Below are 17823 nucleotides of genomic sequence, written 5' to 3'. Positions count from 1 at the left end.
CCCCCCCCCATTTGCACGTGTGAGGCTGCGTGGGGTCCCGGATGCCTCGTTCCCCCCCCCCGGGGGGGAGGGGCGGGGGTCCCGGACGCCTGGGTCCCCGGTGGGGGGGAGGGGCGGGGGTCCCGGATGCCTCGTTCCCCCCCCCGGGGGGGAGGGGTGGGGGTCCCGGACGCCTGGGTCCCCGGTGGGGGGGAGGGGCGGGGGTCCCGGATGCCTCGTTCCCCCCCCGGGGGGGAGGGGCGGGGGTCCCAGACGCCTGGGTCCCCGGTGGGGGGGAGGGGCGGGGGTCCCGGATGCCGGGCTCCCCCGGGGGGGAAGGGGGTGCTGCGGCTCCGCGGCGGGGGGGTGGGGGTCGATGGGGGACACTAACCCCGGAGGGGGGTCGGGGTCAGGGTTAGGGACGGGTTTAGGGGGAGGGTTAGGGTTAGTGCTGAGATTAGGACTAGAATTAGGGTCAGGCTTTGGGTTAGGGTCAGGTTTTGCATTTGGGTTAGGGCTGGGGTTGGGGGTTAGCGTTAGGACTAGGATTAGGGTCAGGATTAGGGTTCGGGTTAGGGCGTAGGGTTGTAGGATTAGGACTAACATTAGGATTAGGGTTTGGGTTAGGGTTTACATTAGGGTTAGGTTTAGGACTAACATTAGGGGTTGGGCTAGATTTTGGCTTTGTGTTAGCGTTAGCTTTAAGGTTAGGTTTACTGTTAGAGGTAGGCTGAAATCTAAGATTAGGGTTTGGGTTAGGGTCAGAATTAAGTTTAGGACTGGGATTAGGGCTTGGTTTACTGTTTGGATAAGGGCTAGGCTTTGGGTTTGGGTTGGGATTAGGTTTAGGCTTAGGTCGTGCCCCAGGAGACCCTCCCTCCAGCAGGGTCGGGCCCCTCCAGCTCTCCCCGAGGGCCGGCGGCTCCCCAGGCCCCCGTCACCGGCCTGGGGGTCCCCAGGGCCTCCCCCCTCCTCCCGGACCCCTCCTCCCGCCCCAGTGCCTGCGGGACCCCTCGTGCCCCCCTGCGCCCCCTCCCATCCTCATCGGCGTCTCCGCGGTGCCGGAAGGTCCCTCGGGGGGGGTGTGTGTGTGTGTGCGTGTCCACGACACCCCCGCATTCGTGGACCCGCAAAACGGGGGTGCAAAAAGGCTGGGGGAATTTGGGCCGGGGGCTGGGCGGGGGGTGGGGGTGGGCACCGGGATAAGCCACAGCTCCTCGCGCAGGCGCTGGAAACGGGGCGAGAGAGGGCAGGAATGGTCGGGGGGCGGCGCTGCTGGGGGGGGGCTTTACCTGCTAACAGTTAGGAGAGAGTCGGAGAACGCCCTGAGCCGGGAGGGACCCGCAGGGACCACCGAGCCCAGCTCCTGCCCCTGCACAGGACACCCCAAATTCACACCGTGTCTCTGAGGGCCGTGTCCAAGTGCTCCTTGAATATCGCTGGGCTGGTGCTGCGATGCCTCCCTGGGGAGCCTGTTCCAGGGCTCCACCACCCTCTGGGGGAAGAGCCTTCTCCTAAACCCAGCCTAACCCTCCCCTGGCACATCTCCCTGCCGTTCCCTCGGGGCCTGGCGTTGGGCACCAGAGAGCAGAGACCAGCCCTGCCCCTCCTCCTGCCCTCGGGAGGGAGCTGCAGAGCGCCATGAGGCTGCCCTGAGCCTCCTTCTCTACAGGCTGAACAAACCCAGGGACTTCAGCCGCTCCTTGTACCCTTGTACGCTTCCCCAACCCCGTGTCCCTCCTCTGGACGCTCTCCAGTCGCTTTACACCCGTTATATTCACTATATCCTTTATAGATCATTGACATCCCACACCCTGCGGCGCCCAAACCTGCCCCACAGTCGCGGTGAGGTCCCCCCTAAGGAGAAGGGCGGGGGACTTGGAGGCATCCCTTACAATTCCATGATCCCAGAGGGGCAGAGCTGATCCCTCGGAACCGAAGCCCAGCCGCCCCCGGCCCCCGCCGGTACCTGAGGACCGGCCGGATCTCAAGGGGGGTTTATTTTCTGCCAAATTTATATATTAATGCAATGGAGTGACAAAATGATTCGCCTCTTCGTGGCCCTGTAAGAAAACGCAGATTTGGGCCGCGGGAATCGGGCACGAATGCGGTGCATTTTCCCACTCCTGCCTAGGGCTTCCCAGGCATTTAAACCTCCGGTTTAGGCCCGGCTCATGGGCACAGAACCCACAGAGCGTAGTTTGGCCGTGAGGGCTGCCCCTGTTCTCCGTGGGAACTGGTCCCTGTGACCCGCAGGCGTGGGGTGTCGCCCCTCAGTGGCCCCGTAGGACAAAAGGCAGGAAATTTTGCATTCCTGTAAGTCCCCTTGTAAGGGCTCACGGCCCCCCCGCGGCTGCCGTTCCCTTTCCCCGGGTACCCAAAGGTGGGTGCGGGCGAAGGGGCCTCTCTCTGCCACACCCGTTACTCCTACCGTATTTTGACGGTTTGCTGCCGAACTCCGAAGCCTGTGGCTTATTTAAACCACTGATCTGGGCCCCTGTGTCAGCTCCCGATTCCACACTTATTCTCCGGACCCACAGGAATGTGTGAGTGAGGTTCCTCACCAGTGGGTGACCTGGGGGGGCTCAGGCTCCCGGGGCAGGGAGGGGCCATCGCGGGGGAGGCTTGTGACAGGTCCGAGGGACCCTCCCGTTCCCACCGGACCCTCTGGTTCCCACCGGACCCTCCCATTCCCGCCGGGCCCTCCCATTCCCGCTGGACCCTCCTGTTCCCACCACACCCTCCCACTCATATTTAAGTGGAATTTCTTGAGTTCCAGCTTGTGCCCGTGGCCCCTCGGCCTGGCGTTGGGCACTGCTGGAAAGAGCCCGGCCCCATCCCCCTGACACCCACCCTTCAGATATTTATAAGCACTGATGAGACCCCCCTCAGCCTTCTCTTCTCCAGGCTGAACAAGCCCAGGTCTCTCAGCCTTTCCTCCCACGGGAGATGCTCCAGCCCCTGACCATCTCCGTAGCTCTCCGCTGGCCTCTCCCCAGCAGTTCCCTCTCCTCCTTGACCTGGGGGGCCCAGAGCTGGGCGCAGCCCCCCAGATGTGGCCTCAGCGGGGCAGAGCAGAGGGGGAGGAGAACCTCCCTCGCCCTGCCGCCCACACGCCTTTCCGTGCCCCCCAGGTACCGCTGGCCCCCTCGGCCCCACGGGCCCGGTGCTGGCTCGGGGTCACCTCGCTGCCCCCCAGCACCCCCAGCACCCCCAGCCCAGCCGCTCTCCAGCAGGTCCCCCAGCCTGTGCCGGTGCGGGGGGTCGCCCCTCCCCAGGGCAGGACCCCACGCTTGCTCTCGCTGCGGTCCCTGAGGCTCCCCCGGGCCCAGCTCTCCAGCCTGTCCCGCTCTCGCTGGGGGCCGGCACAGCCCCCCGCCGCATCAGCCGCCCCTCCCGGCTTGGGACCGCCAGCGAGGATGATGAGGGGACGCTCCGCCCCTTCGTCCAGGGCACCGATGGATGCGTTGACCGGGGCTGGAGCCAGCGCAGACCCCTGGGGGGCACCGCTAGTGAGGGGCCTCCAGCCAGACCCTGCCCCGTCGCTCAGGACCCTCGGAGCTCGGCGGTTCAGCCAGGCCTGAACCCCCCTCGCTGCCCTCCCACCCAGCCGCCGCTTCCTTGGCCGCGAGGGTGCCCCGGGAGACGGTGCCGAGCGCCCCGCCGAAGCGGTTCCTTATCTCTCAGCTCCCCCCGCCGGCCGCCAGGTCCTCTTTGGCAGCGCCCGCGGGGTTCCGTGCTGTCACTTAGCGGGAAACGCCGTATTTTCTGCAGGGTAGCATTTCCCGCCCCTCCTTTGAGACTATGAGCCCGTTCCCATGAGGCTCATAAGGCTCACGCCTTTCCATCAGCGGTCTGTAATTCCCCGTAACCGCGTCACTACCGCGCTGTTAATCCACCCAGCCAACGCGGAAGCAAAGCCCTAATTACGGCTTTGTACCAAGCTGGGCGGCCACCCCGCCGGGCAGAATCCAAGCGTGTGCAGCATTTTCTTTAACCGCCCCACCTCCGTTAAAGCCCTCGGGTCCTGCCTTGACCTTGCCCCTTGTTTTATTTTGCCGAATTGGTCGCCTGGAGTTTCAGTCGTGGCTGCGGTGTGAACACAAGGATCCCGATCGCCTGCGTTTATACGCCCGCAAGCCCCACGACCGCGCAAGGACGTCCGAAGGCGATCGCTTTCCCTCCTGCTACTGGAGACGGGGCGTTGCGGAACGATGAGCTGTTGAGTTTTGAAAGGTTCGATTTACGCTGGAGCTAAGGTCCCCCGGTGTGGGGGGGTTGCGGCGCACTTTGGGAGCGGCAGACATGCGGGCGTGCGGTCGGACTGCTGCTGCTGTGGGTCCTGCCGAGGGACTGGCTCAGCCGTGAGATTAAGTGTCCTTTACGGGCAAGAAACACCGAATGGACGACTATAATATTTCCAGTTTTCACCTTGGCACAGTTAGATGAACAACGCTTTCCGCGGGGGCTCTGTAACTGTCCCCGTGGGGAAAACAGGCGTTTAAGCTCGAACTAGGCAAGGCCTGTGTCCTAAGCACGGTTCGCCGAGGGTCTTCCTGGAGAAGTTTCTTCCTTAGCAGCTGGGTCCCGGTTTTGGTTCGATCTTTATCAGAGCCACGTCCTTGGCTCGTCCCGGCGTTCCCGACGACCGCACCGTGGGTATTACCGTACCTAATCCTTCCTCCGGAATAGTTCCTTCTCCTGCAGGATCCTTCTCGGCTGGCAGGCATGTCTGGGCTCTCCGTGCGTTCTCGGGGGGGATATGTAATGGGACAGGACCTTCAGGGGAGGTTAACGGCGCGTTTGATGTACAGGGTAAATCCCGTCCAAGCCATGGTAAAGGCCACTCTGGCATACGCAGGACTTTGCGTGTAATTTCGTATCCCCAGTGGTGAGCTCCATAGGCTGTAGAAAGAGCCCAAAAGGCCTCTTCCCGGTAGCCCCACCGACACCTATAACCAGTTATAACCCCCTCTGGCTCTGACGGCGGGGCACTGCCTTGTCCAAGCTCGCTCCGTTTCTCTCTGCGGCTGCAGTCACGGGCTGTAGCGAGGCCGGCGCTCCCCGCGACAGCCGCACGTCGATACCTCTCGTTCCTGCTGCCCTGGGCGGGCTGAATCCCGCCACCCCCGCCTCGGCCGTCGCTGTCAGCAGGGTGTTCCCAGGCGCAGCAGGGGCCGGGGAGGAGCGGTACGGCAGGGCAGCAGAGCAGCCGCCGACAGCCCTCATTTGCAGAGGGGCAAGCGAGCCCCGCGGCAGGCGCAGGAGCCTTCGGGAGCCGAACAGCAACGGCAGCTGTAAACTCGATCCAGCCGGTCGTTACCGCAAAGCCTTTGTGCCCCACATCGGACCCCAGAAAGGGCTGTCATGGTTTAACCCCAGCCGCCGACGCAGCCCCGCACGGCCGCTCCCTCCCTCCCTCCCTCCCTCCGGAGGGACGGGGGAGAGAACGGGAAGGGGAAAAGTGAGAAAGCTCGAGGGTTGAGATAAAGGCAGCGTAACAGGGAAAGCAAAAGCCGCGCACACAAGCAGAGCACAGCAGGGAATCCCTCCCCTCCTCCCCACGGGCAGGGGGTGCTCAGCCCTCCCCAGGACAGCAGGGCTCCGTCGCGCCTAACGGCGACCTGGGGAGGCCGACGCCGTCACCCCCAGCGCCCCCCCTCCTCCTGCCCCCGCTCCCTGTGCTGAGCGTGACGTCCCGTGGCGTGGGAGCTGCGGTGCTGGAAAGGGGCTGATGACACGCGAACGTTGCGGCGGCGGCTGACCGGTGCCCGCCCAACACGGAGGCCGCCTGTGCCACTCTGCGCCGCGGCGCGCGGGATGCGGGTGGGCAGGGGCCTGGGAGGGGGCACGGCCAGGACCTCCAAAGACCATCTAGTCCCGCGCCCCGTCGTGAGCAGGGACGTCTGGCACTACGTCGGGTTGCTCAAAGCCCCATCCAACGTGACGCTGAGCGCTCCCAGGGATGGGCCCCACAGCCCCTCCTGGGACCCCACAGCCCCTCCTGGGCACCCACAGCCCCTCCTGGGCACCCACAGCCCCTCTGGGCACCCACAGTCCCTCTGGGCCCCCACAGCCCCTCTGGGCCCCCACAGCTCCTCCTGCGCCCCCACAGCCCCTATGGGGCACCCACAGCCCCTCTGGGCCCCCACAGCCCCTCTGGGCAGCTCGTTCCAGGGCCTCACCACCCTCCCCCCAGATAACGTCCCGCTCAGCCACCAAAAGCGGGGTCAAAGCAGACGGGGTGCGGGGCTGTTTCCCGAGGTAACTCTGAGGCTGCCTGGGCAGCTGGCAAGTGGGGAGCGTCTGCTTTGCCGCCGCTGGGCGCCTCTGCCCCTTCTGTCGCTTATTGCACCCCTTTTCTCTCCCGGTCTGGCGCTCAGCTGCTGCCGGGGACAGACCGCGGTCACGGGTGGGGTTTCCTTCCTCCTCCCTGTGTCTGACTTTCACTTTCAGTCTCTGACTCGCCCTGGTTTCCCAGCAGAGGAGGAGAGGGAGCCGGCCGAGGGCACAGGGCAAGAGGCAGCGCAGGAGCCAGACTGCAGCAGAGCTGTTGCAGCCCAGGCCGGGTGAGGACGACGGCGAAGGTGAAGGGGAGCCCCCTCCCCCGATGCCCCCTCCCCACCCCGTGCAAGCAGCCCTGGACCCCGGGGCTGCAGAAGGACTCCTTCCGAGCCCAGCAGGCAACAGGGAGCCCAGCAAGGGCCAGGGACCCCCCCCGGGTGGGGGGAGGGAGGGCTCCGAAGGTCTCCGCGGGCTCTGGGGTGGAGCAAGGGGAGCGGGTGGCTGGGAGCCTGTGTCCGACCCCCCCCCCCCGCCACGGCTTGGGGCGCGAGTTAGGCCTCGCCTAAGCTCGGGGCGCGTGCCCTAACCTTTCCTCTGGCCCTGCCTGGGCTGGGAGCGCCCGTAGCGGAGGGGCAGCCTCTTGTCCCACAGCAGCAACCCCCGCGGCGCCCCCGGAGGAGGGAAGGGCTTGTGAGCCCCCCGAGGGGGCTCGAAGCCCAGAGGTGGGCAGTGTCGTTGGAGCTCACCACCGCTGGAGCAAGTCCCAGGCTGCCCGGGGGGCTGCAGTGGGGCAGCTCCCGGGCCCGGGCACGGGAGGAGCCGCCAGACGGGCTTCGGCGGACCCTGGCAGGGGACGGGTGATGGCGGGGGCTTGCTGTGCTTTAAGCGCAGCCCGAAGGCCCACCCGGCCGCTCGCTCGCCCCCCGAGTCGCTGTCAGGCAGCCCGGGCTTGCAGCGGAGCAAGCTCGCTCCGTCCCAGCCGCGGGCGCCGAGCTGCCGCCCCCCGCCCCCTCGTCCCCACCGCGTAGGGCCCTCGGCTCCCCCTCCTCCCGCCCCGCCATCGCCCCGTCCCCGCTCGCAGCCCCCACCCGCGCGCTTCCCCTGCTCCCCCGCTCACGGCCGTGTCCCCTCTCTCTCACCCCCCGGGGGTCCTGCTGCTCGCCCACGCGGGCATCCCCCCCATCGCCCCCCGCGGACACGCCGGCGCCCCCGAGAGCCCTCCCCGCGAGGGGCTGCCCAGCGCTACCCTGCTCCGCCCCGAACCCCCTGCGCCCCAACACGCCCCCGCCTCCCCCCGCCCCCCTCGGGCAGAGGCGCCCCCGGTCCCCTCGCGCGCCCGGCCCTCGTGCCGCCCCCTCGCGAGGACAGACGGTGCCGACAGACAGACAGACACCTCCTCCAGCCGAAAGGGATCCCCATTCGCCCCAGTGGCGGGCACTGGGATCCCCATTCGCCCCAGTAGCAGGCACTGGGATCTCCATTCACACCAGTTGCCGGCACTGGGATCCCAGCTCCTCTGGGCACCCACATCCCCTCTGGGCACCCACAGTCCCTCGGGGGCCCCCACAGCCCCTCCTGGGCCCCCACAGACCCTATGCGGCACCCACAGCCCCTCTGGGCCCCCACAGCTCCTCCTGGGCACCCACAGCCCCTCTGGGGCCCCCACAGTCCCTCGGGGGCACCCACAGCCCCTCTGGGCACCCACAGCCCCTATGGGGCACCCACAGCCCCTCTGGGCCCCCACAGCCCCTCTGGGCCCCCACAGCCCCTCTGGGCCCCCACAGCCCCTCTGGGCAGCTCGTTCCAGGGCCTCACCACCCTCCCCCCAGATAACGTCCCGCTCAGCCACCAAAAGCGGGGTCAAAGCAGACGGGGTGCGGGGCTGTTTCCCGAGGTAACTCTGAGGCTGCCTGGGCAGCTGGCAAGTGGGGAGCGTCTGCTTTGCCGCCGCTGGGCGCCTCTGCCCCTTCTGTCGCTTATTGCACCCCTTTTCTCTCCCGGTCTGGCGCTCAGCTGCTGCCGGGGACAGACCGCGGTCACGGGTGGGGTTTCCTTCCTCCTCCCTGTGTCTGACTTTCACTTTCAGTCTCTGACTCGCCCTGGTTTCCCAGCAGAGGAGGAGAGGGAGCCGGCCGAGGGCACAGGGCAAGAGGCAGCGCAGGAGCCAGACTGCAGCAGAGCTGTTGCAGCCCAGGCCGGGTGAGGACGACGGCGAAGGTGAAGGGGAGCCCCCTCCCCCGATGCCCCCTCCCCACCCCGTGCAAGCAGCCCTGGACCCCGGGGCTGCAGAAGGACTCCTTCCGAGCCCAGCAGGCAACAGGGAGCCCAGCAAGGGCCAGGGACCCCCCCCGGGTGGGGGGAGGGAGGGCTCCGAAGGTCTCCGCGGGCTCTGGGGTGGAGCAAGGGGAGCGGGTGGCTGGGAGCCTGTGTCCGACCCCCCCCCCCCCGCCACGGCTTGGGGCGCGAGTTAGGCCTCGCCTAAGCTCGGGGCGCGTGCCCTAACCTTTCCTCTGGCCCTGCCTGGGCTGGGAGCGCCCGTAGCGGAGGGGCAGCCTCTTGTCCCACAGCAGCAACCCCCGCGGCGCCCCCGGAGGAGGGAAGGGCTTGTGAGCCCCCCGAGGGGGCTCGAAGCCCAGAGGTGGGCAGTGTCGTTGGAGCTCACCACCGCTGGAGCAAGTCCCAGGCTGCCCGGGGGGCTGCAGTGGGGCAGCTCCCGGGCCCGGGCACGGGAGGAGCCGCCAGACGGGCTTCGGCGGACCCTGGCAGGGGACGGGTGATGGCGGGGGCTTGCTGTGCTTTAAGCGCAGCCCGAAGGCCCACCCGGCCGCTCGCTCGCCCCCCGAGTCGCTGTCAGGCAGCCCGGGCTTGCAGCGGAGCAAGCTCGCTCCGTCCCAGCCGCGGGCGCCGAGCTGCCGCCCCCCGCCCCCTCGTCCCCACCGCGTAGGGCCCTCGGCTCCCCCTCCTCCCGCCCCGCCATCGCCCCGTCCCCGCTCGCAGCCCCCACCCGCGCGCTTCCCCTGCTCCCCCGCTCACGGCCGTGTCCCCTCTCTCTCACCCCCCGGGGGTCCTGCTGCTCGCCCACGCGGGCATCCCCCCCATCGCCCCCCGCGGACACGCCGGCGCCCCCGAGAGCCCTCCCCGCGAGGGGCTGCCCAGCGCTACCCTGCTCCGCCCCGAACCCCCTGCGCCCCAACACGCCCCCGCCTCCCCCCGCCCCCCTCGGGCAGAGGCGCCCCCGGTCCCCTCGCGCGCCCGGCCCTCGTGCCGCCCCCTCGCGAGGACAGACGGTGCCGACAGACAGACAGACACCTCCTCCAGCCGAAAGGGATCCCCATTCGCCCCAGTGGCGGGCACTGGGATCCCCATTCGCCCCAGTAGCAGGCACTGGGATCTCCATTCACACCAGTTGCCGGCACTGGGATCCCAGCTCCTCTGGGCACCCACATCCCCTCTGGGCACCCACAGTCCCTCGGGGGCCCCCACAGCCCCTCCTGGGCCCCCACAGACCCTATGCGGCACCCACAGCCCCTCTGGGCCCCCACAGCTCCTCCTGGGCACCCACAGCCCCTCTGGGGCCCCCACAGTCCCTCGGGGGCACCCACAGCCCCTCTGGGCACCCACAGCCCCTATGGGGCACCCACAGCCCCTCTGGGCCCCCACAGCCCCTCTGGGCCCCCACAGCCCCTCTGGGCCCCCACAGCCCCTCTGGGCAGCTCGTTCCAGGGCCTCACCACCCTCCCCCCAGATAACGTCCCGCTCAGCCACCAAAAGCGGGGTCAAAGCAGACGGGGTGCGGGGCTGTTTCCCGAGGTAACTCTGAGGCTGCCTGGGCAGCTGGCAAGTGGGGAGCGTCTGCTTTGCCGCCGCTGGGCGCCTCTGCCCCTTCTGTCGCTTATTGCACCCCTTTTCTCTCCCGGTCTGGCGCTCAGCTGCTGCCGGGGACAGACCGCGGTCACGGGTGGGGTTTCCTTCCTCCTCCCTGTGTCTGACTTTCACTTTCAGTCTCTGACTCGCCCTGGTTTCCCAGCAGAGGAGGAGAGGGAGCCGGCCGAGGGCACAGGGCAAGAGGCAGCGCAGGAGCCAGACTGCAGCAGAGCTGTTGCAGCCCAGGCCGGGTGAGGACGACGGCGAAGGTGAAGGGGAGCCCCCTCCCCCGATGCCCCCTCCCCACCCCGTGCAAGCAGCCCTGGACCCCGGGGCTGCGGAAGGACTCCTTCCGAGCCCAGCAGGCAACAGGGAGCCCAGCAAGGGCCAGGGACCCCCCCCGGGTGGTGTCACCCCAGTAGGAGGCACTGGGATCCCCATTCACCCCAGTAGGGGGCACTGGGATCCCCATTCACCCCAGTAGCCGGCACTAGGATCCCCATTCGACCCAGTAGCGGGCACTGGGATCCCCATTCACCCCAGTAGTGGGCACTGGGATCCCCATTCACCCCAGTAGGAGGCACTGGGATCCCCATTCACCCCATTACTGGGCACTGGGATCCCCATTCGCCCCAGTAGCGGGCACTGGGATCCCCATTCGCCCCAGTACTGGGCACTGGGATCCCCATTCGCCCCAGTAGCTGACACCCTCTCCAGTACAGTGGTCAGGGTCTCCCTCCTGACTTGCAGTCCCAGCAGTCACCAAGTCCCTGCCTGTCCTCCTGCCAGCGGCCCCTGCAGCCGCTCGATGGCGCGTCGGTTCCCGGGACTGGTGAGGGCTGGCTCGTGTGCTCCCCTTCCTCTCTTTCCTTCTCATCCCCGTGTGTGCGCGGCCCTCGGCCCGGGAACTCCAGGAACAGCCATCCTGCACCTGCCCTTGCCGGCCTCGATGCCTCCTTGCCCTGAGCAGCAGGGTCTCCCGGGCCCCTGGGCGCTGGGCTGGGCTGGGCGGTGGCTGAGGCTTGGGTCCCGGCTGTCAGGAGAGCGCCCGGCCTGGAGAAGGCCGTGGGCGTGCAGGGCTGACGGCGGCGGGGCTGCGAGACAGGGCCGGTGCCCCTGCGGGCGGTGGGCTGCCGCGCTGGCCGTGCCGGGGGCAGCGCCCGTGCTCTGGGCAGCAGCCGCCGCGGGGCAGGTTCGGCTCTGTGCGGACGGCGGCGCCCGTGGCCCGGGGGCGTTCCGGGGCTGAGGCGCGTGGAGGGCAGGGGGGCGACGCGAGGCAGCCGGCACGGCTTCGCCGGGGGCAAGTCCTGCCCGACCAACGCGGTGCCCTTCTCTGGTGGAGCGAGGGCATCGGTGGGCGCGGGAGGAGCGGCGGGTGTCATCTGCGCGGGCTTCTGTGGGGCCTTGGGCACATCCCCCACAGCGCCCTTCCCTCTGAACGGGGGAGACACGGGTTTGCTGGGGGGACGGTCCGGTGGGCGAGGCACCGGCTGGGTGGTGGCACCCAGAGGGGCGTGGGGTGTCCCCACCTCGCTGACCGGCCCCTCTCGCCCGCTCCTTTGCAGGCCGCCCTTGCTGCCCACGATGGCGTCCGAAAGGCACATGCCGGTGCCCGTCTGCCTCGTTGAGAACAGGCCGGCGGAGGGGCTGGTGGTCCGGCAGGAGGCCCTGCGGGTGCTGTCGGAGGTCACGCAGCCGGTGGTGGTGGCGGGCATCGCCGGGCTGTACCGCACCGGCAAGTCCTACCTCATGAACAGGCTGGCCGGTCAGAGGCGAGGTGAGGGCGGCGCCAGCCCCGCGTGGCCAAGGCACCTGGGCTCTCCTAGTGCGTGCGGAGCGCCGGTGAGAGCCTTGCGTCCTCCCCGCAGGTTTCTCCCTGGGCGCCAGCGTGCAGTCGCACACCAAAGGCATCTGGCTGTGGTGCGTGCCTCACCCCCGCCGGCCCGGACACACGCTGGTGCTGCTGGACACCGAAGGGCTGGGCGACGTGCAGAAGGTGCGGAAGAAGCACAAGCTCCCTTCGTGCCTTCCCAGCACTTTGTGGAAGGTGTTGAGGGCCCAGCCGGGGGGCCCAGCGCGCGGGTGTTCCCACGCCCCGTGGCAGCCTTCAGCCCGTGTGCCGGGAGAGCCGGAGGCCGTGGGGAGGGAGGCTGGGGGAGGCGCGTTGCCCCATTCCCCTGCTCTTCTGGAAGGGAGCAGCCGAACGGGGAGGAGGAGCTCCGGGAGCACTTTGGGGGAGCCTGAGAACCGAGGATAAGCCCGGCTACGGACAGGCGTGGGGGTGGGCCGCTCCAAAAGCTGCTCTTGCCGTGGCCTGTTGGTGTGGGGCGTTCAGGGCCTGGGGACTTGGGGCTTTGCTCATACTTGGGGGGTCTTGCTGATCCGAGGGTGGTTGTTCCAGGGCGACAGCAGGAACGACACGTGGATCTTTGTGCTGACCGTGCTGCTCTCCAGCACCCTGATCTACAACAGCAAAGGCATCATTGACCAGGACACCATGGAGCAGCTGCAGTATCCTTGCTGGGGCAGCAGCACCGGGGATGCCCTCCTCTCCCTGTGGGGTGGGCTGGGCGTTGACACGTCGCAGTTCCCCAGAGAGATGCAGAACCTTCTGGTAGCGCCCGGTGACGTGCCCCGAGCCCTTGGGAGTCCCCCGTGGTGGCGCTCGGGGCCGAGGGCTTTCCTCCCTCCTCCTCTGGTGGTCCCAGGCTGTTCGCTGTCCCCGCAGAGTCTCCCCTCTTCCCCGTGAAGTGCTGAGTGGCTGCAGGGTGGCCATGCCCCCGCATTCAGAGCCGAGGGCCCCGTTTCCTTAGCCCGCTCCCTAGCTATGTGGTGACGCTGAGTGAGAAGATCAAGTTGAAAGCAGCACCCAAGAAGAGCGCAGATGAGCTGGACGACTCAGAAAAATTTGCCCTCTTCTTCCCAAACTTTGTCTGGGCCGTCCGGGATTTCACACTGGATCTGGAGGTGAACGGGGAGGAAATCTCCGAGGACGAATACTTGGAGAACGCGCTGAAGTTAAAGGCTGGTAAGGGAACGGAGCCCTGCTGCTGGAGACCTCCACCCCGGCCACAGCAGCGGTCCGGTGTAATTCAGCAACAGCCCAAGCCCGGTGACCTTGCTGCGTGTCCTCTTACCCCACAGGCAGCGGCCCCGAGACCCAACACCACAACGAGCTCCGGGAATGCCTCCGCCAGTTCTTCCCGTGTCGCAAGTGCTTTGTTTTTGACCAACCGGCCACCAGGAGGCAGCTGGCCCACTTGGAGGAGCTCCAGGATGAGGAGCTCAGTCCTGAATTCCTGCAGCAGGTGGAGAAATTCTGCAGCCACATCTGGGAAAATTCTCCACCTAAGACCACCCTTGATGGGCACATCGTGACAGGGACCTGTGAGTACCGGCGCCCGGAGGGCTGCATGGCCAGCAGCTCTTGGGACTGTGTTTGCGGAAGGATGAGGTGCGGAGTCAGAGGATGCGGTGGGGAAGGGAGAGCTTTTCCGCTGGCTGCTGACCCTGCCTGTGGATTTAGAGCTCCCAGAAGTTACAGGTGGGGTGGGGGAGGCTTAGGTGGGAGAGCCTGCGCTCTGTTCAGGCTACGGCTCATCCCTGGTCCTCCTTGGCAGCGCTGGGGAAACTGGCGGAAATCTACGTCGAGGCCATCCGGAGCGGGGCTGCGCCGTGCGTGGAGAGCGTGATGCTCGCCCTGGCAGAGATTGAGAACAGGGCCGCGGTGAAGGAGGCGGTGACGTTGTACCAGGGTCTGATGAAGGAGCAGGCAAAGCTGCCAACGGAGACTATGCAGGAGCTACTGGAGCTGCACACCCGGTGCGAGCAGAAGGCGCTAGACCAGTTCATGGAGCGGGCGTTCAAGGACGGCATCTGGTCTTTCCAGGCGGAGCTCATAGTAGGTGGTCCCCAGCCCGGCCAGGATTTCCCCAGGGCCACCGTCATCCCCTCCGCTCTGGGGAGGTGGCGTGGGTCTAGGGGGCAGGGGTCTCCTCGCCCCCTGCCAGAGGACGCTGCCGTGCCCTCTCCAGAGCAGCCTCGGTGCCAGCACCGGCTCCCGCACCCTGCAAACCGGCCGCTGTCCCTGCTGCAGCGCCTCTTCTCCCTCGGGCCGAAAGCTGTGCTGCGACGGGGACAGAGCTGGGGCCTGGCCCCCCTCTCGCTGCAGCCCGGAGGGGTCTCTGCCCTGGCTGGCAGCCTCCGGCCTTCCGTGCTTCCCCTGCCCTGCTGACTAATTCCCCTCCCTGCGTTCCGGGGCGCCCGTGGTCCCCGTCGCGCTCCCTGCTCCTGCGCACCTTGGTCCGGAGACGTCCGCGGGTGCGGGATGCCCCCCACGCCCGTCGCCTCCCGGCTGACCCCGGTTGCCCTGCCGGCCCGGCCCGCCCTGTGCCCAGCGTGAGCGCGGCGGCTGCGGCTCAGCCTGGGCTGACGCCTTCCCTCCGCCTCTCTCCGCGCAGCGGCAGGTCGAGGCAGTCAAGGTGAGGTTCTGCCAGGACAACGAGCAGGCGTCCCGCGCCAAGTGCGAGGCTGCCCTCAGGGACCTCTCCCAAGCCGTGGAGAGGCGGGTCAGCGCCGGTGCCTACAGCGTGTCCGGGGGTTACGAGCTGTTCAGAAGAGACCAGCAGGCACTGGTGGAGAAATACCAGGAACTGCCTGGCAAGGGGGTGATGGTAGGAGCAAGAGCCGGGCTGCGTGTCCCGTCCCCTTCCCCCCACGATACCGTTTCCCCCCCGCTGCTCTTTCTCCTCTTGCCTCCTCCTCTGCCTTGGTTCTACAGGCTGGGGCTGTGCTCCAGGAGTTCCTCCAAAGCAGGAAGACTCTGGCCAAAGCCATCCTCGACACAGACTGCGCCCTGACAGCGAAGGACAGGGAGCTGAGACGTAAGCTCTGGGCGGAGGGACGCCACTGCCTGCAGAGGGCCAAGCGTGACGGCGGGGGGCACCGGCCCTCCCTGGGGGGCTGTGCGCTCAGCTCCCGCCCTTGCAACAGCCCTGTTTCTCTGTCACCAGTTGAGCAAGACCAATGTGAGCGAGCTGAGTGGGAGAGGGAGGTCCAGAGGATGAAGGAGGCCGAAGACAAGCAGAAGAAGCAGAGCCAGTTGCGCAGCCGCGGAGAGCACACCCTTCGGCTGAGGAAGAAGCTGGAGGATTGCTCTGAGAGGCAGCTGGAGGTGTACCGGAGGATCATCGGTTATAGATCAGAGGTACCGAGTGGGCGCGCGCAGGTGCCACGGGGTGGCTAGCGGGCGGGAATGCAAAGGGGTCCCGGCCGGGTCCCCCCCCTCGCCGCTTGGCGCCGTGCCCCTCTCGCTGCACGCACGGTGCCCCTGCTGGCAACCTGGCTCTCTTCGCAGGAGGAGAGCATGTTGCTCCAAGACGGCTTCCATGAAAGAGCCATCCGCCAGCGCATGGTGATCCACACCCTGCAGGAGGAATGCCACAGCACAACCAGCAGGATTTTGCACTGGGTGCAAGTACTGGTACCGGTGGTGTTAGTCGTGGCGTTTGTCGCGCTTCGCCTTTTATAGGCCGTGAAGATTTTCTTTACAACCCCTGTAGTGACGAAGCAAGAGAGGTGTGTCGTGTCCCCGCTGGCAACTCTGCTAAACTGCGCGCGTCCCCGCTGCAAGAAGCTTCCAACAGCGCGTGGAAGTGACCGCTACCTTCCCTCGAACCACGCAATCGAGTGCTTTCCTGCTAGACCCAGTCCTAAAGCCGAAGGGCCCGAACATTTGGGGCGCCAGGCAGTTGGAGAGGAAAGCAGCCTTCTGGGCTGGCCAATTTTAGGCAAATTAGGAGGGCCTGGTTGTTGTGATGGTCTTGCTCAGGAAATTGTGCTCTTGAGCCCTTGCTTTAAAAGTGCCTTCCGTGTCGACAGGGGTTTGGAAAATGCTGATGATTGCGCATGTTTCATAATTGTTGTGTAGTGCTCCTCAGAATATTAACCAAACAAACCTCCCGGGGATTTGGGGTGGGTGGAATGATCACGCAGGGCAAAAGCTTTAATCTTGATGGTTCTTCAATAAACCTCGGGCCTAAATGAACGGATTTCCCCCTGTTACGTTTGAGACTTGCTCTGAAAGGCTTGGAGGCTGAGACAGCCCCAAGGAGCTGCATCTCCACGTGGCGCGGGTACAGATCAGGATCAAGGGAAGTGAACACGAGCTGAAAAACCCAAAGCACCCTTGGCAAGAGGGTTTTTTTAAGTCAGCCCCTACCTATGTGGATGCTTTGGGGTTCTTCACTGCACTGGAGGTAAGGTCAGGAGGACAAGTCTCCTCTTTACCCCTAAGGCTGGAATTAGAGCCCCCCTGTGCTGCACAGTCCAGTGCACTGAAAAAAGCCCAGCCTGCCTGCCCTGTCCCCTTCCCCGTGCGGAGGAGAGAGGCTGCGCCGAGGCGACGCCGCGTTGTTCTAAAGCAAACGGCTGCTTTAGCCAGGGCTTCCTTTATGCAGGAAAAGCTTGCAGGCAGGGGCGGGGGGTGAGGCTGAGGGTGACCCTAAACGAGGACATCCTCTTTCCTCCAGGAGAAGATGTTCTCCTCTTCCCTCTCAGGGCGCCTGGTCTCTCGCTTCATCTGAAGGCACGGGGAACATCTAAAGCCAGGGTGGCCCGGGGCGCAGAAGGGCCGTAATGCCAGCGGGCAGGTCTGGGGGCGTTTTGCCACGCTCAGAACATGTCACGGGGGGCTGTAACCCGCCCCTCCTAGAGCCCTCCTCCCCGGGGCTGCGGGGGACGTGCCCAGGAGAGCTTTAAGGCCACTCGCCGATATCCTGGGGCCACGCTCAGCGCGGCAGCACGAAGCGGCGCGGAGGCTGTGAGCAAAGGAGGGCTCCACGTGCTGAGTGCCACCTGGTTTGCTCGGCATCCGTCCTGGGCAGAGCCACCCAGAGGAGTGAGCCCTCCGGCCAGGGAGCAGGGGGTGAAAGCCAGCCTCTGCTCTGCAGCTATTCCCCCGCCGGGCCTTAGCAAGGCTCTTCTCCCTTGGAAGGTGTCGGGAGGTTCCCCCCACAGCGCTGCCCTGCTCTCGGCTCGCTCACCCCATCGCCGCGCTGCGCCCTCTTTCCTTCCTCCAGCCCGAGAGATCCCCGCGCGTCCCTTCCCAAGGGTGTCCGGGCTGACGCAGCAGGAGGTGGCGGCGGCAGGTTCACGGGCGACGTGTGTCCCATCGTCCCGCGTTGGGCTGGGATAGGGTTAATTGTCTTTTGTGCCTTGGATTTGTGACCAAAACAGTGTGGATGGCACCCCCCTGTTTCAGCCGTCGCTGAGCAGCGCCCGCACAGCGCCCAGACCTTTCCTGCTTCTCTCCCGCCAGCAACGGGTCTGGGGGTGCACGAGAGGTCGGGGGGAGCCGCCGCTGGGAGGGCTGACCCCACCTGGGCAAAGCGATATCCCAGACCACGCGACGCTGGGCTCGAGCAATGAAAGCTGGGGGGAGGAGGAGGAAGGGGGGGGGCGCTGGGGGTGATGGCGTCGGCCTCCCCAGGTCGCCGTTAGGCGCGACGGAGCCCTGCTGTCCTGGGGATGGCTGAGCACCCCCTGCCCGTGGGGAGGAGGGGAGGGATTCCTTGCTGTGCTCTGCTTGTGCGCACGGCTGTTGTTTTACCTTTATACCGCCTTGATCTCAACAAGGGCGTTGTCTCACTTTTCCCCCTCCCGTTCTCTCCTCCACCCCCCAAGACGCGTGGGGCT

General features: G+C 66.7%; 1 protein-coding gene across 4 annotated transcripts; it reads left to right on the top strand.

The window, feature by feature from the left end:
* Positions 1-6201: 6201 nt before the first annotated feature.
* LOC104049179 (guanylate-binding protein 1-like) lies at positions 6202-16174 on the top strand. 4 transcript variants are annotated; one of them, XM_064440476.1, is made up of 13 exons: positions 6202-6548; positions 8379-8481; positions 10295-10397; positions 11694-11905; positions 11997-12124; positions 12530-12639; positions 12954-13156; positions 13273-13515; positions 13749-14029; positions 14589-14801; positions 14909-15011; positions 15141-15334; positions 15485-16174. In XM_064440476.1, the coding sequence occupies exons 4-13, from the start codon at positions 11713-11715 to the stop codon at positions 15656-15658; spliced, it is 1842 nt and encodes a 613-aa protein (XP_064296546.1). In that variant the 5' UTR covers positions 6202-6548; positions 8379-8481; positions 10295-10397; positions 11694-11712; the 3' UTR covers positions 15659-16174. The 4 variants fall into 4 exon arrangements, with proteins under 4 accessions (XP_064296546.1, XP_064296545.1, XP_064296548.1 ...); XM_064440475.1 differs by having other exon boundaries at positions 6202-6566; XM_064440478.1 differs by having other exon boundaries at positions 6427-6548; positions 10295-10379.
* Positions 16175-17823: the final 1649 nt, after the last annotated feature.

Source organism: Phalacrocorax carbo, unplaced genomic scaffold (genome assembly GCF_963921805.1).
Source record: "Phalacrocorax carbo unplaced genomic scaffold, bPhaCar2.1 SCAFFOLD_36, whole genome shotgun sequence".
Classification (NCBI taxonomy): domain Eukaryota; kingdom Metazoa; phylum Chordata; class Aves; order Suliformes; family Phalacrocoracidae; genus Phalacrocorax; species Phalacrocorax carbo.
This window is presented reverse-complemented; position numbering and strand designations above follow the sequence as displayed.

Coding starts and splice junctions, on each gene's coding strand:
- LOC104049179 (XM_064440476.1), top strand. CDS start 11,713: ATGGCGTCCGAAAGGCACATGCCGGTGCCCGTCTGCCTCGTTGAGAAC. Junction 13,516..13,748: donor GCACATCGTGACAGGGACCT/GTGAGTACCGGC, acceptor CCTCCTTGGCAG/CGCTGGGGAAACTGGCGGAA. Junction 14,030..14,588: donor CTTTCCAGGCGGAGCTCATA/GTAGGTGGTCCC, acceptor CTCTCCGCGCAG/CGGCAGGTCGAGGCAGTCAA.